Genomic DNA, 16218 nt, shown 5'->3' on the forward strand with positions numbered 1-16218 from the left:
GGGACCTCTGGCAGCTGGGCGTGGTCGGGTAACAGTAATCCGAGACCTGGCCAGAGTGCGGACCTTGGAGTAATTCCTCCCTCGAAGCCAGAGGCTTCCCACGCGGGAAGCTAGGGGGCGACTTGGAGTGCACTAGCTTCAGGTCCAGGCCTGGCCATCGTTGGCTGCGCGGCCTCAGGCAAAGGTAATGAAAGCTATGGTCGTTAACCGAGCCCCCCTTACCTGGCAGATCCTAAGAGCCTACAGATTACCTACCGATTCTGTAGGAATCATCTCATTGAATTTCAACAGCCCTTGAGATGGATACTGTTACCATCCCCATGTTACACAAGAGGAAACTGATAATTTACAAATTAATCAGTTCGCTCAGTCTTACAAAGTCAGTTGGCTGCAGAACTCAGATTCTGTTCATAGAAGTCTATCAAGTCATTTAACGTCTCATCCCGTCTCCCGTAATAAACCGAGTAATTGCTGAGTCACTTGTTGAAAACAGTGGAAATACAGAAGCCCCCCTTTATCCGCGGTTTTGCTTCCGTGGTTTCAGTTGCCCATGGGCAACCTCAGTCTAAAAAGTATTAAAGGAAAAATTCCAGAAATAAATAATTCATGTTTTAAATTGCATGCCTGTAAGTAACGTGATGAAATCTCACGTCCTGCTCCATCCCACCCAGGTTGTGAATTATCCCTTTATAGTTTATCCACACTATCTACATGTAAGGCACTTAGTAGCCAACTCAGTATCAGATCAACCGTCATAGTATCACAGTGTTTGTGTTCACGTAATCCTTCTTTGTTTTTTTGCAGTGGAGAAATATTGGCTATTTTATTCTAAATGACACCATCCAGGAGAATGGGAAGCTAATGTTCAAAAGCCCAAAACTCCCCAGTGGTATATAGGTTGCAAATTATAAAGGGCAACAATCACAAGACACCTTAGGATAGGGGTTTGGGGTCATGTTGGGAGCTGATCAGTCTTAAGTAAGGGTAATAAATCATTCCTTTGGGTCTGGAGAACAGTTCTGACAGCTGTTCCAATGTTCCTCTGTCTGGTTTCATGGTAAAGTAGCCAGGGGTCATCCCACCTTAGGGCACAGGAGCTGAAACATAATTTAGGCCAAGATGTTATCTGTAGCCCTGGCTGGTGTGACTCAGTGGATTGAGTGCCAGCCTGAAAACCAAAAGGCCGCCAGTTTGATTCCCAGTCAAGGCACAAGCCTGGGTGGTGAGCCAGGTCCCCAGTGTGGGGGCGGGGGGTGGTGGTGCAAGAGCCAACCGCACATTGAAGTTTCTCTTCCTTTCCCGTCTCTCTAAAAATAAATAAGTAAAATCTTTTTTAAAAAGATGTTATCTTCAGCCTGACAGAGGTCTGGCCCTTGTGACCATTAGTCAGATCCAGGCACTGTCTTTTGCGGCCTAGGGGGTTGCTGATCAATCCCAGGGAAAGGCTAAATTTCTAAGGGGCATTGAGAGAGAGAGATAAGTGATTTCTAGAGCTATGATTTAAAGCTAAAATTAATCAGGTTTCAGGTTTGTCTAGTATGGAGCTGATCTGTTACTTCAAATGTTTAAAAGCTAGCACAAGGGTCAGAGCATGAGGAAGCTGAGGTGAAGCCATCAACTAGGATAGAGGAGGTGGTCTATCCTGGAATAGCGGAGGATCTCAGCTCTTCCTCTGCGGCAGCCTCACCACTGAGGTCTCTGCCGTCTGGCTTGCAGTTCAGTGATGCCCGCTGACTCCCACCTACGCCCTGTGCACCAGGCACTGAGCGTATTCCACATTCCCCCTTTGCTCCCAACTTGAGCTGTCTTTCTGCTTTGTCAGAGGATGTTCTTCAACTTTTATCTCCACATTTGTTTCCGTCTTAGATTTATAATAGAACCTATTCAATTTTCATTATCTGTTCTTTTGCCAAAATTTCCCAGTCATCTCTTAATTGGGTGAAACTTGACCCCTAGTAGAATCCTCAGCAAGAGTTCTTGAATAGAAAATGTCTTGAGAGCCCTGGCTGGCATAGTTCAGTGGATTGAGCGCGGGCTGAGAACCAAAGTGTCACAGGTTCGATTCCCAGTCAGGGTACGTGCCTGGGTTGCAGGCCACGGCCCCCAGCAACCGCACATTGATGTTTCTCTCTCTTTCTCTTTCTCTCTCCCTTCTCTCTCTAAAAAATAAATAAATAAAATCTTAAAAAGAAAAAAAATGTCTTGAGTTCTGAAAGTTTTAAACTGAAATTCTTAGCTCCGATTTTTTACTGGAGTCTTTAAAAATGTTTCTTCACTATGATCTTGTTGGTAGTCGATGCCACCTGATTTTCATTTTTTAAATAAGTTTTTATTTTTCAATTACGGTTTAAGTACAATATATTAGTTTCAGGTGTTCAACCCATATAAACGGTTAGACATTGACATAAATGATGAAGTGCTCACCCTGATAAATCTAGTACCCATCTGACACCATAATATTTAATAATTACTTAATAATGGCCCCAAAGCCCGAGAGTAGTGATGCTGGCCATTCAGATACACCAAAGAGAAGCTGTAAAGTGTTTCCTTTAAGCGAGAAGGTGTGTTACGTACAAGAAAAAACGTAGTGTTCTGGTGCTCTCTGAGGTTTCAGGCATCCGCTGGGAAGTGTCCCCCACAGATAAGGGGGGGCTACTACACATAAAAGCATCTGATGGTGCCTCACATACAGTAGGTGGTCCTTAATGAACTCCTGCCCTGACTCCTTTCCCTCTACCTAAACTGCACTTCTGTGCTCTGCTTCCTTTACGATAGGAATCATGTCTACCTTCACCCTCAGTATCCCCAGTGCCTAGCACAGTGCCCAGCGTGGTGGGGAGGGGCCCAACACACTGAGGAATGAAGTGATTCGACATCTTCCTCTGCTCACTTCAGTTACTGAGACCTTTCTCCTCGAAATCAACAGCACGGGCAGCACCACCCACTAAACAGGACTGCACCCCATGATCACAGGGCCCATTGGGTCCAAACACCTTTTCGGTGTTGGACTCCCCTCCACGTCATGGTTCCCGTCTGTGCTTGGATGCGTCCAGTGTTGGGAGGGAACCCCCTCGATGATTTTGGAGACCACTTCGTGCTGTCTTCGAAGTCCAGCCCTGTCAGAAAGCTCTGCCTTAGACCTTCCCTAGTTCTGACCCACGGGGCCCCGCGGAACAATTCTAACACCTGCCCCACAGAACCAGATGGAGCGGCTCGGCCCCCTCCCTGCATCACACAGCTCACACATAACCGAGGTGCGTGGTTCCGAACCTCTTCCCTGCTCCAGGCGTATCAGAGGGATACCCCGATTCCCATCGGTACTAGTGGGGGTTCCGTCTTCTCAGGAGGCATCCTCGTGGTCCAGTCTGTCCACGGCAGCTGCACGCGGCTCTGGGGCGGCCCCAGAGCTAAGGCTGCAGGGCTGCTGCGGGCGCTGCCACCACCGGGACCTTCTCAGCTGGCACACAGAGCCTCCATCAGTCGGGCCGCAACAGTGAACCCTGAGCTGGCTGTAGCTGCTCCCACGATCGCACTGCACCCTGACAATGACCTGCGTCTCGGTCACCTCTGTGTCCTGGGCCTCTAGCGTGATGCCCAGAATAGAGTGCTGCCCCCAGTGGCACGTGATGCGCAACCCTCTGCATCCAGGAGGGATGACTTCTTTGACTCCTGGTTCTTATAATTAAACTTACTTTTCGGATGTTTACTTTAAATAAATATTAATGTGCAATTAAACTTACACTGTACCTTACAAATACCATTAATATTTATCCTTTATTAAACAGCTTCAAAAAAAAAAAAACTCCTAAAGGTTGTCACCAACTAGAAGATAAAGTCCAAACTCCTCAGCCTGAAACCTAAGGCCTTCTATAACTCGGCCCCCGATCTCCGTGGATGTCTCCCCACGTTCCCCTTGGGAAAGGCCGAGGAGGATGGGAATCTAGTTTTTGCACCAGACTTCTTGCTCAAACATCGGGGTCGAGTCTGGACTCACGCTAAGTAGCCGTGAAACTTGGGGCAAACCATCGGACTCACTGTTTTCTCGTCGTAAAACAGGACTAACACCTGCCCTGCTCACTGCGGAGGGTCGGACAAGGCAGCTGGCGTCAGGGGTCACACAAGACCGTGCGTTAGTGCACGTTGTGGGCAGTGCAGCCTCGTGCAAACATCAGGGGCGACTACACGGTGTTCCGGCCTCGACCCTTTGCTTGCATCATTTCTGTCCGCTGAAGGTTCTACCCCTTCTTTCCCACCACTCACTCACTCACACACACACTCACACATTAATTAATCCAACAAAGACGGAGGGCCCACGGGGTGCTGGGTCAAGGGATTCAGGGGTGAGGAAAATCGTCTGTTCTCTGCCCCCACAGAACATAGGGTCTTGTGGGGGGAAATGGTTACAAACAAAAGTAAAGCTGTGACTTAAGCGTAGGAGCGGGTCCACAGGACCTGCCCTCAGAGACTATAATGGAGGGTCCAGCAATTAAGCTGCCTCCAAGGCCACGTTCAAAGTCTGCTTTCTCCAGGAAGCCTTTCCTGACAATGCTGCCCCAGAGAGCTGTGCCCCTTGCCCTGCCCCCAATTTCAATGAACTCATCTATCTAGCTCATTTCAGCATATCCCATCAGGCCTTGTTACAATACTTCCTTTTCAAGTGAGCCTGGTTGTCAGGATTTCACTGTAAGTGAAATTCTATGTCCCAGAATTCCCCTCTGGGCAGGGAAGGCGTGGCACACTCTCTCGCACAGGACAGGACAGCACGAGCAGAAGGCGGGACCCACTGTGCTCCAGGCTCAGGTGGCAGGGGATGTCATAGGAAGGAAGGGTACCCGGCCCGAAAACAAGCTGCAACAGAGACAGGACACCGCCGAAGACCATCCCCCCCCCCCCACTCATCTCGTGCCTGAGCCCACCAGCCCTGTTCTTCTTCAGAGGAGAAAAACTCTTGCCTAGGACATCCCGTCAGCTCCCTAGAGCACCATCTTCCTCCAACAAAAACGGGACCGTATCTGTCCCCAGCTAACAATCGTCCATGGTCCTAAGTCTTCAGGACGACGCCTGAACTCCTCAGCGTGGCACCCACGTGCCCTCAGGGTCTGATTTCTGGATACTCTCCAGCCTCAGCATCCAAAACGCTCCTCACCTGAAGCCCCAGTTGCAGCGTTCTTTTGCAGCGCCTCGAAAGCACCTTACGCTCAGGCAGACGGACTTTGCAGACCATCAGCCTAGAATATCCACTCCAGTTCGTCTGCTTTCCCTACGAAAACTCAGCTGTCTTTTCCTCCAGCACCCCTTTCTCCACATTAGGAGTCCCTCCTGCTACCTCCTGTGCCCCCCACTCTCCTACACACTCTTCTGTAACAGTCTGGGCACTGACCGACTCAGGGAATGGAGCCAGGGTGGGGACTGTGTTGTTCTAGCCCCGTTCTCCCGGTTCCGATGCTACGAGAGAGTTTTCCTCTGATTATTAACAGTAGTAATGCTGACTTCCTGGGAAGGGAAGTGATTCACAGGTATTGTGGGTCCCAGACACTTGATGAAGAGTTTTGTGTGCACTGTCTCGTTTTACAGATGACAGTATTCAGGCTCAGAGAGGTTCAATGACTTGCCTAAGGTCACTCATTAGGCAAAGGCAGAGCCAAGATTTGGAACCCAGGCAGCTCTCAGAATCACTCTAACCTACTGCGCCCAGGAACTACCGTGACGGGATAATGGAGGTGCCCTCACTAGGAGCCGATTCTTCCAGAATCTGCAGAGTTTCACAGGCGCATCCCTCCTTCTTACAACGCTCCTGCCAGAACAGGTGGGTAAGAGGTGGCTGGGGGACTCCTCAGAGCTAGGTGGGGGAATCCCGCTATTCTAGTGTGATGACATGCTCAGAAAGCTGGGAATGTTCACCTTGGAAAAAAATAAGAATTTTAGGGAAGCAGCTATTAACTGTAGAAAATGTAACAACTACCTACAAGGACATAGAATTATATGTTTCTACATAACCCCATAAAGCAGAACTTGGCCAATTTTCCACCAAGAAGAGCTGTCTGAAAGAGGAAGGCTGTCTTTTAGGAGGGAGTGGGGAAGGACACATATGAGAACTCTTGAAACCCCAAGAGAGCATTCATAGACCAAATGTAGGAAACTCTACATTGCACTGTGACTGTGAGCCCAACAACAAACTCAGGCACCAAAATCACATATGGTGATACTCAGTTACCAAGTGGTCATTAAATAAAAAAGTCACATACATTCATTTTTAAAAACAAAAAGTTTACATTTTATTGCAGAGACATCATGGATCCTACAACATTTGAGAAGATTCTAACCTGAAAAATCCTAAGAGAGAGGGAATGAGAGCCTCTCTTAGATCCCTTCCAATTCTGAGCTTCTCAGCGGTGCTGCATTCCAGGACTTTGGCCTTGTATTTGCATTCTGAGCTCAGTTAGGGTCCCACTGCCTGCTTGCTTGCCTGCCTGCCTCCCAGGAAAGGCTCACCACGGAGCAACGCCGGCTCAGTTTGCAGCAGCCACGCAAGGCAGACTGCCTCACTCAAGCTTCGAACCACGAGAATGGCAGAGTCCACAGAAACCAGCACCTTTATTCCTGCTGTCACGTGTCATTAGCCTTCATGTAACCTCTGTGTGTCTGTGAGAAAGGAAAACGCAGGTCTGGAAACTAGAACACCAGATGTTCTAGTTCTGGTTCTGCAACTAGATATCATTGCGATTTTTTTTCCCCCAAGCACAATTTTCTTCAAGTCCCATTCCCTACCTACTTCACAAGGTCACATGAGCTACAATAGGCGAAACTAACACATGGAAAGCTTTACTATGATCACCTCTGACCTCCTCCACTTGCCCGCAGCTGCAGGTAAGGAGGCAGGTAAGGAGTGTGGGGGATGGCTCTCAGCCTGAGCAGGTGTCTTTGACTGCCTTCCAAAGTCAAAGATAAATAATTGGAGATTACCTGATTTGAATCATATTTACTTCCACTCTGGCCACTGACATAAAAACTAAGAGTTGACAATACTTAGCTCTGTTTTATTTGTTTCCTTGAGGCAGAGGGGAGCTGTTTCTTACCATGGTGAACGTTTTTCCAAAGCAAAGATCATTTCCCTTTTTGGCCAAGAAGTTCTCTGAGGTTAAGAAGTTCCTTCCCTCATCACCCACTGCAACCCAACCTGAACAGGAAACTTCCTAGAACTGGAACCACGTCTTGGGGCTGTCTCCTCAAAACTCACGGTATCAGAGCACACTTTCGATTTTCAGCAGAAGCTGTGTTTCCCTGGGTTGCAAACTATTCATCTGAATCAAGTTTCTAAACAACCAAACAAAACTCAGGTGTGATTAGTCAATCACAGGGTGAGACCCAGGAGGCTGAAGCATTCAATCAGGGCTAAAAACAGATTAAGACGTTGCAATTACCTTCTAATTCCTGGTTTCCCCGGGTAGATGTATGAGACGATGGAATTTTTGTAGTGGTAAGGAATTAAGCAGGCCTAAGGGCAGATTAAGATTCATATACTGATCCTGTCACTTATTAGCTATGTGACTGCAATTTACCAACTAATCTGAGCCACGTTTCTTCGTCTGTAAAAAAAAAAAAAGGAACAGAGCCCACATGCTAGGTTTGTTGAGAAGATTAAAAAAGAAGCTCGAAAATCTTTACCACAGAGCCTGGTATATAAGGGCTCATTTAAGAGTAATAGTGGAGGGCTGCCGCGGAGAATGAAAGCAGCGCTGTGCGCGGAAGAGCTTCGTGGACCGATACCTGGAGGTCCAGAAGAGGGTAGGCTTGACGGGGCAGTCAAGTCTCCCGGGTCTGAATCAGGGCTCCGCACACCACCATCCACCATCTCGCGGGAGGCCTTAAGGAAGGCGGCCAGGAGCCAACCTGGGTTCTTGCAGGAAAGCCCCTCTAAGAAGGCCTGATGCATTCAGGCTGCCGGTGGGACACGCCCCCGGGTCTCAGGCTCTCTTACTTACCCGGAAATGCTAACAGTTCTTAACGGCAGTCAATAACGGCTCACCTACGGCCCAGGCACTAGCAAGGGCAGGCTGAGGTCAAAGCTCGGATTTTGGAGCCTCCACGGACGAAACCCAAAACGAGCATGGAACTACAAATCCCAGCATGCTATACGATTCACGGGGTCGCAAGGGTTAGCCTTTAAAGCGCGGCGGAACGCACCGGGCTTCCGAGCGCCGCGGGACCCCGACCCAAGACAGCCTCCCCTCGTAATTTCTGGGTATTGTAGTCCATCTTGTTCCGGTTTCCCGGGAATGAGCCGCGCCTACTTACGGCTCTCTTCGCCACAAAAACTACAAAACCCAGAATATAGCGCCAGTTTCCCTCGTCCAATAGGAGCCCCCCATGTAGCGAGGCTTGGAGGCCGGCCCTCGGAACAGAAGATGGCGGACGAGAGTGAGACAGCAGTGAAGTCGCCGGCCCCTCCGCGGCCGCAGATGATGGAAGGGAACGGAAACGGCCATGAGCACTGCAGCGACTGCGAGAACGAGGAGGACAACAGCTACAACCGGGGGTAAGGAGATTCTCGGAGTTCAATTCCTGTCCAGCTTCCCACAACCTGGTTCTCTGGGGTGCGGGGAAGTCACCGGGAGCTTAGTGTAACCCCGCCCCCATATTCTCATTGGCTGAGACATTGAGATCCTGCCCGGTGATTGGTGTTTGTCCTTGTCGTTTACCAGAGGTGGATGCCTAGTATATTAAGGGCCGGAGACATTCAATACTTTTATTATATAAAAGTTCTTCTGTGTGCGCTTCAGGCTCGTCCTGGGAAAAGAGCCTGTAGGATGGTGGTTTTAGATGGCACAACACAGGTCAGTATAACAGTACAGTTCAAAGGGAATGTTAACTTAGAGAGGTATTGTGCGAACAACGTGACCAGCAGTAAATGAGTAATAAAACGTTTCGCTGCAGTTCATCTTCAATGAGGAAATTCAGGCTATACAAACCATAATTATATTGTAAAATGTTGCTACCAGAGGATCTCAAGGTTTAAACTCACCTTATAAACCCTGCGTAATTACTATATGATAATGTTTCGAGGTATACAGTGCCTGTTGCTCCAAATCCATGTTTCCTGAACAATAGATAATTAGGTCTTCCAGCATATTGCTTCTGTTAAGTTTGCAAAGTAGCCTCAAGCTGCAAGAAATTGAGCGATGATACTTCTTGGAGCGTGTTTGGAGGTGGGTTTAGCACTGCATCTCCTGTACTATAGGGTGTTGCCTACTAGTAACTATTTGTTCCTTCCGCAGCAAAAATGTTTCGAGTGTTCGAGTGCTGAGCTCTGTTCCCAAATCAGTTTTCACTCTTGTGAGCCACACCCTATCATTCCTCTTTCTTCACATTGTTACAGTGGCTGAAGCTGGCGCTCACTTTCTCTATATGTGTTTTTTTTAAAGGTAAGGTCAGGAGAGACTGTTTTGTATGTATAACCTCTGCCCCGAATCTGTGGTCTGATTTTTGTAGCCATCTTGTCATTTGCGGTATTAATGGTATTCTGGAGGTAAGGTAGGGTTGAGACCTTTGGATAAACTTTCTAAAAAATCCTGCTGTCTTGTAGAGATGGGAGGACATAGGATTATTAAAGCGGTTTATAATCTTCCAGTGATGAACTCTTAGGTTAAAAGATCTTTTATGTCCTGGCTGGCGTAGCTCAGTGGATTGAGTGCAGGCTGCAAACCAAAGCATTGCAAGTTCAATTCCCAGTCAGGGCCCATGCCTGGGTTGCAGGCCACGGCCCCCAGCAACCGCACATTGATGTTTCTCTCTCTCTCTCCCTCCCTCTCTCTCTCTCTCTCTCTCTCTCTCTCTCTCCCCCCTCCCTCCCTCTCTCTCTCTCTCTCTCTCTCTCCCTCCCCCCCTTCCCTCTCTAAAAATAAATAAATAAAAAATTTAAAAAAGATCTTTTATGTTAATTAAAAAATTAATTTATTTTTTAATTTATTGATAGAGAAAGAAACATCCATTTGCTTTTCTAGTTATTTATGCATTCATTGGTTCATTCTTCTGTGTGCCCCAGGGAGATTAAACTGGCAACCTTGGCACATTGGCAGGACACTCTGATGGGAAGGTAGAGGAAAAGGAAGCTTGTCAAATTTGATTTCATGAGACTATGTTGTTTTGGTGTAAGTCACAACAGGTTTAATGCGGTAAAAGCCTAATTGTGAAGTTTGAAATTCCTAAGAAGGAAAAAACTGAGAAAGAGGAAGTAGGAGGAAGAGGAAGAAGGGAAAGTGTAGCCCTTCTGAATAGAGATCCCAGTCATAAATGGGAGTTGTTGAATTAGAAAGTCATTTCAGAAGTGAAAGTCCAGTTTCTTTGCTCTTTGTGTAGTTTTTTCTCCTGCTAAGCTGTTCTGACTAGTGTCTGTAGCTCTGTAATGGGTTCTGTTCTCTATAACCTGTGAATCATTTTGCAGAACTGCGTGGCAGAAAGTTCTGTTTTATTAAAGTACAACAACGTGGTAACCTTAGAAAACTGAAGGCGTTTCTTTTTTCAGTGATTTTTGTTTTGTGTGTGGTCGTGGTCTGGGTGAGCAGACCCTGAATCTGAGGGTCTTTCTGATAAAGGAGTTCGGAGGTGGCAGGTGGGAAACGGAGGACCCAGCCTAGAGTGCAGAGTCTAGTCCTGGCACTTAGGTCCCGAAGGGGAGTCGGCATGTTTCCATTGGTTGTCGGGGCACAGGGTGCTGGGGAGAAGCTGCGTGGCATGGTGGGGAGGCGCACACTGGGGAGTCATTCAAAGCCTGGTTCTGACACTGAGCAGTCCTGTGACCTTGGGAGAGTTGCTCAGCCTTCAGTTGTAGGGATTAAGTGAGATAAAGTCTGGAATGCAGTCTTCCCCTCCCTCCTAGTCTGTCTTCCGCTCTTCCCTGTCCTCCTCCCAACTCGCCTCCCTGCCCTTGTCACAGGCAGTGTGCTTCGGAGCTTCTGTCATGACACTAGTTCAGTGACACGGGGGTCCAGTCCTTGCCTCACCTGGCTGTAAGGTGCCTGAGAAGAGGGTGCATGTCTTTGCAATGCCTGGTACTTAGTTTGCATTAACAAGTGCTCGCTGGCTGGTTGAATGGCCAGTGTTAAAGTTCTTAGCCCAATGTTAGTGGAGTTTCATTTCTCCTCACCAGGGGGAAGGATGTCAGATTTTTCCTATACACTTTCTTTCCCCAAATAAATCTCATTGTAAACCTTACTACAGTTTTTGTGAAATACGTACAGAAATCAAAGATCCTTGAGTTTACTGTGGTATTCCAGTTTTCCACTGCATTTTGGCTTCTTGAACATTTTCTTGTCTTGTATTATTCGAAATGTTTTCAGAAAATGTTTTGAGTTCAATGAGAGCATCTCCTTTTGATGCGAATGACTCTCGAGTATAATAGGCAATTAGCTAATGATAGTCCAAACCAACCCTTACTCTCTCAGGCTTTTCTTTCAGGGTGGGCTCCCAGTGCTTTGTGCTAACGAAATGAGCTGCGTCCGTGCCCTGGAATAATAGAAAATGCAGCTGTGCCAGCTCCTTAGGTTCCTTCCTGTGTCTAAGTTTGGTTCTTGGCTTTTCTTGTCATGCGTTTCTCCCCTGACCAAACATTGGGTGAGTCTACATTTCATATGCGTGTGAGAACATAGGTGTGCACATGCGCACATACATAGCACGTGTGTGTATCGATGCGTCCGTCTGCAGTGTTTGTGTCAGCTGCTGTTTTAAAAATTCGCTCAGCAGAGGAAAGGAGCAGCATTTTCGCCGCGGTCACCTGCCTGACGTGGTCAGTCCCTGACAACTGAGAGGAGAGGCAGGCTGAGGTGACTTGTATGCCACATCCTCCTGCAGCTCCTGCTTCACCTGTCGGGTTTAATTTGCTTGCTTGTTTTCTGTGAAAGGCTTTCCAAGAAGTATCAACTACGGAATAAACCTTGTCAGCTGGCAGATTGTTTTTAACCTCTCTCTGTGGGGCTTGGTCTTATGACTTCCCCTGGCAAAGATTGTATCAGTCGGTTGGGGTGCACCCGGGAAAACAAGCTGCAGGGGGCATTCCAGGGAGAGGGGCTGACATGGGGGTGGTTGGCCAGGTGGTGGGGGCCGGTCATCTTGTTACTGGAGGTGTTGGCTGCGAGGTGGCACCAGTTGTTACCAGAGAGGTTGGACCTTGGTTTGTGAGTTTGGCGAAGAAAACATTCAGACTCAGGAATTCATATTGTGAGGGAAAATTACAGAGGTGGTAGAAGGGGGCCAGCTGGGCTGCGTAGGCTCGGGAAACAAGCTGCAGAAGCAGAAGGAGGGCCGCGGAGCTCTGGAGGGAGGACAGCGGAGATAACGCTTCATGGGGAAGGGGAGGGGGAAGGAGAGGTGCGGGCGTGTTCCCGGAGGGAGAGTGCACTCAGCTGGTGGGTTTTAATTTTTTAAATATTTTATTTATTTATTTTTAGAGATAGAGGAAGGGAGGGATACAGACGGAGAGAAACTGTGTGGTGTGCGTGCGTGTACAAGAAAAACAGATCAGCTGCTTCTCACATGCCCCCAACCAGGGACCTGGCCGGCGGCCCAGGCCTGTGCCCTGACTGGGAATCAAACCGGCAGCCTTTTGGTTTACAGTCTGGTGTTCAACCCACTGAGCCACCAGCCGGGGCAGATTTTAATTTTGGAGTACCAAATAGGTGGAATTTATCTGAGTGTTTGGAACAGGAAAGAACCTTTAAGCTATTTTGTTCCTGGGATTCTTTTGGAGTCTGTTTTGCCGTGTCGTGCACACTGTTGAGAAGCTGCTAAGCCCCGGGACAAGAACCCTTTGGGAAGGGGTGTCTGCTTTCCACCCCGCTCCCGTACTCACCCATGGGGGTGGGTTCAGATGTGTCATGACAAGTCTTCCTCACTTCCCAATCATGAGTTACTATCCCTTATGAATAAACTTAAGGGAAAAGGAAGGTCTTTTTGAAAGGAATTCCATAGGCTATCCTTATTTGCTTTTTTTTTTCTTATTGTTCATATTCTCCACGAGTGGTTCTTTACCTATTTATTTGATGGCTTATGGCTGCATCTAGCTCTTGGCAAGAAGAAACCTTTTTAGTTTCTTTTTCTTAATCTCTCCCTTCAGCTTTGGTTTTTCAAAACTAGATCAAAGCAGAAATGAAAAGAGAAACCTCATCACTGATATCAAATAAGCGTTCTAATTTTATTTCCCAATTAAGTGGCAATTAAAAAGAAACTAATCAAGAGCTGCTTCAAAGAGAAGAGACTGGAAAGCAGAAGAAATGAAAAATAAATGAGAGCCTATTTCGGGGAGACCGCTGCTCACAACTAACCAGTTTTGCTGATTTGCCACATTGTTTGATGGGCTCGCTCCAGAACTTCCCAGCTTTACTGAGTCTGCAGTTAACCCTTCCCCTGCGGGGTCTGTCGCGTTTGGGACCATAGATTCAGTCACTTTGGGAGGATGACTCTTTAGTTATCCCGTCCTCTTTAACTGTTTTTTGTTTTTTGTTTTTTTTTTTAAACCTGCCCTGCTAGCCTCTCTTCTAATTCCTCAAGGAAGGTGCTTTTGTGGTGGTTGCATTTAAGGCACACAAAACATGGTGTTTTCTATGGAGAGTGCACACACAGAGAAACTAAAATTCTTCAACAGGGCTAGTCCTTCGCAATTTTTTCTCCTGCTGCTGACTCTCAGAGGCCTCTGAAGAGGATTCGCTGTTAAGTGTCCAGTAAACGTTATCTCTTGTCTCTCGCTGCTGTTACGGTGCACGGGGCACGCGGACACTGTGCTCGGCCCTGTGCGTGGATTGTCTCCGCTCGCCTTCCGTGGTAATTGGTTTAGCTTTTGCAGCGAGGCTTGGGATTTGCATCCCCACCTCTCCCTTGGACACCCTGAAGGACCCATTCTGGATTTAGAAATTTCTCTTCCCTGCTGTGATTGACCCGTTCATCCTGACTCAGTGAGAGCGTGAGTTTTGTCTTCGGATGTATTCTGTCACCCGTGGACTTCCCCTGACTGGGGCGCCAGTTGGTGATGGATGTGGCTGGCCCCTTTAAACTCTCCTTGATGGACCAATACCTATTTCAGGGGTCATTCTACGGTGTGAAATTGCTGTCAGCATTGAGACTTTTTCAAAAAATTACTGAAAGATGGTCTCCGAGTAGCATTTGATTTGACCTGAGTTGTCAGTGTACAGTCCGGCTCCCCACGCCAACCCAGAGGATGTGGTGTTCACATTTCTGTCTCGTTCCTGTTCTGTTGAGTATTGTCAGAGCTTCTGTGGCCCTTAAAAAAAACCACAAAAAGTGTTTTCTTCCACGACAGGAATTGCCTTTTTCACCCTCAGAACTGTAGCTAACTACCCAGGAGGGTGGAGGGTGGGAGTGAACGCAGTCTTCTGTGATCCCTTCCCACCCATATCTGCGGTTCTTCTCACAGGCCCCTAGGGTGCCTTGGTGGCTGTACGAAAGTGTTTTCATTTCCCCTGCCATGAGGGTTCACAAGCAGGATTTTCTGTGAATAACTGGTGGGTAGGAGTTTGCAGAGTGTGCACGAAGTGCGATCCTGCGGCCACAGCAGGAGGGCGGATAGGCCACTGGTGCCGATTCACGCCCCGTGGCTCCTACCTGGGCACCCCTGCAAGTGCCACTGCGATCGTCCTACCTGGGCCTGCCGCGTGCTGACGGGACTGCTGTTGAACGCGTGCACCTCGTGAGTGAGCTGATCTGCAGAAGGATGTCTTGGTGTCTGAAAGAACCAAAAGGATATTAGAGGCTAGAATTTACTTAGTAAGCTTCTGGAAATTTTGAGTTTTAGCCCAAAGAATTGCTTTCCAGTTTTTAGGAGTAGAAAATGAGTGACTGAAAAAGGTGAATTTTATTTTCTGAACTCTTTTTTTCTGTTAATCTCATGATCAAAGATAAACCTGTGGTCTGTGTTTAAGACATCAGAACCATTTGATGTAGTTGCAGTGGAGGGAGGAGAGAGCAAATAAGAAAATTGATGAGAAAGCTGCTAATTTGAAATCTTAACCCAGTAGTTCAAAAGGACACGGCTTGTCCTGTGGAAACATCACTAAAGATGTTTTCTGACCCTCTTTTAAGCTCCAGCTTTTCAGAGTTTTATTTTAGTCTGTTATACCTGTGAAGCATCCTTCTAGCCCGGGTTTATTGAACTCTCTTCTTTAAAAAATGTTATTGAACTCTTTCACAGAGTTTTTTAATTTCCTGATTAGAGAGAGCGGGAGGAGAGAGAAACATCGATTGTTTTTTCCATATTTATTGGACTCTTTAAAAAATCCTTATTGATTGACTAGAGAGAGGAAGGGAGAGAAATATCAATTTGTTGTTTCATTTATTCTTGCATTGATTGGTTGTTTCTTGTGTGTGCCCTGACTGGGGATCGAACCCGCAACCACTCCAGCCCCAGAGCTAACTGGCCAGGGCTTGTTGAACTCGTAACTGTGTGCTCAACTCAACTGGAGATGCTGTGGGAAACGGCCGTATAACATGCGGTCCCTACGCTTAGGAAATTTTCATCTCACTGAGAGCCAGGAAGCAGCACGTTATTATATATATATAAAGTATTAAATTACTTGGGAGACCATAATCTTAAACCAGGCAGACATCAAGGAGAGCTAGAGTAAGCAGGGGAGGAGGCTTTCTGTTTAATAAAATGTGGCTCGCTCTCCTCGTTGCCTTCCGTGCTCTCCTGATACATTTGTTTGGGGCCCTGCGGGTGAACAGTGTTCTTCCGGCTCTGGAGACGCCCAGGTGAACTCGCAGGGGGAGTGAGGCTGTCGTGGTGGGAGCAACGGGCCAAGTCTGCGGGGGTCGACCGCTTCCCCCCCGGGTGCTGTTGGGTAGTTGGCAACCAGTTTGCCTCACGCCTTGGGTCTCGGTTTCCTCTTCTAGGGACAGTGGGTTAAGCCAGATGGCGCTAAGGTTTCTCGCAGCTCTGGGGGTTTAGCGCGCACAGTAGCAGCTTGTGGTCCCTCGGCCACGCACCTGCGAGTGGACCTGGTCATCCAGGGGCGCTGAGGGGAGGCCCGCGCTGCGACCCTCGCTGCTCAGGTCTGGGAGTTTGCTGCTCCTGTTGCTCGTCGTCCGCTTGCCCTTCCCTCCCGCCTGCTTCCAGACCCTGGCCCTGTGTTCTGTTTCTAGGAAGGAATGCTGGAATTTCGTTCCCACCTCCTTCCCCAACCCTCACTTGCTATCAGAGCGCCATAGGGTTTC

The 16218-nt window shown here is 48.0% G+C and overlaps 2 protein-coding genes across 2 annotated transcripts in view; one reads left to right on the forward strand and one right to left on the reverse strand.

Moving 5' to 3' along the window:
• Positions 1 to 8228, reverse strand: part of DCAKD (dephospho-CoA kinase domain containing) — a 28240-nt gene extending 20012 nt beyond the window's left edge. Inside the window, exon 1 of the mRNA XM_045836952.1 lies at positions 7983 to 8228. The gene's annotated coding sequence lies outside the window, so the exon portion shown is untranslated. The remainder of the gene's footprint in view (positions 1 to 7982) is intronic.
• A 135-nt stretch (positions 8229 to 8363) lies between these two features.
• NMT1 (N-myristoyltransferase 1) overlaps positions 8364 to 16218 on the forward strand; it is a 31559-nt gene continuing 23704 nt past the window's right edge. The window contains exon 1 of the mRNA XM_045836951.1: positions 8364 to 8536. Within this exon, the coding sequence (XP_045692907.1) occupies positions 8406 to 8536 (131 nt within the window). The 5' untranslated portion in view covers positions 8364 to 8405. The remainder of the gene's footprint in view (positions 8537 to 16218) is intronic.

The sequence above is a fragment of the Phyllostomus hastatus genome, unplaced genomic scaffold, assembly GCF_019186645.2.
Source record: "Phyllostomus hastatus isolate PE091 unplaced genomic scaffold, TTU_PhHast_1.1 phas_contig_210, whole genome shotgun sequence".
Lineage (NCBI taxonomy): Eukaryota > Metazoa > Chordata > Mammalia > Chiroptera > Phyllostomidae > Phyllostomus > Phyllostomus hastatus.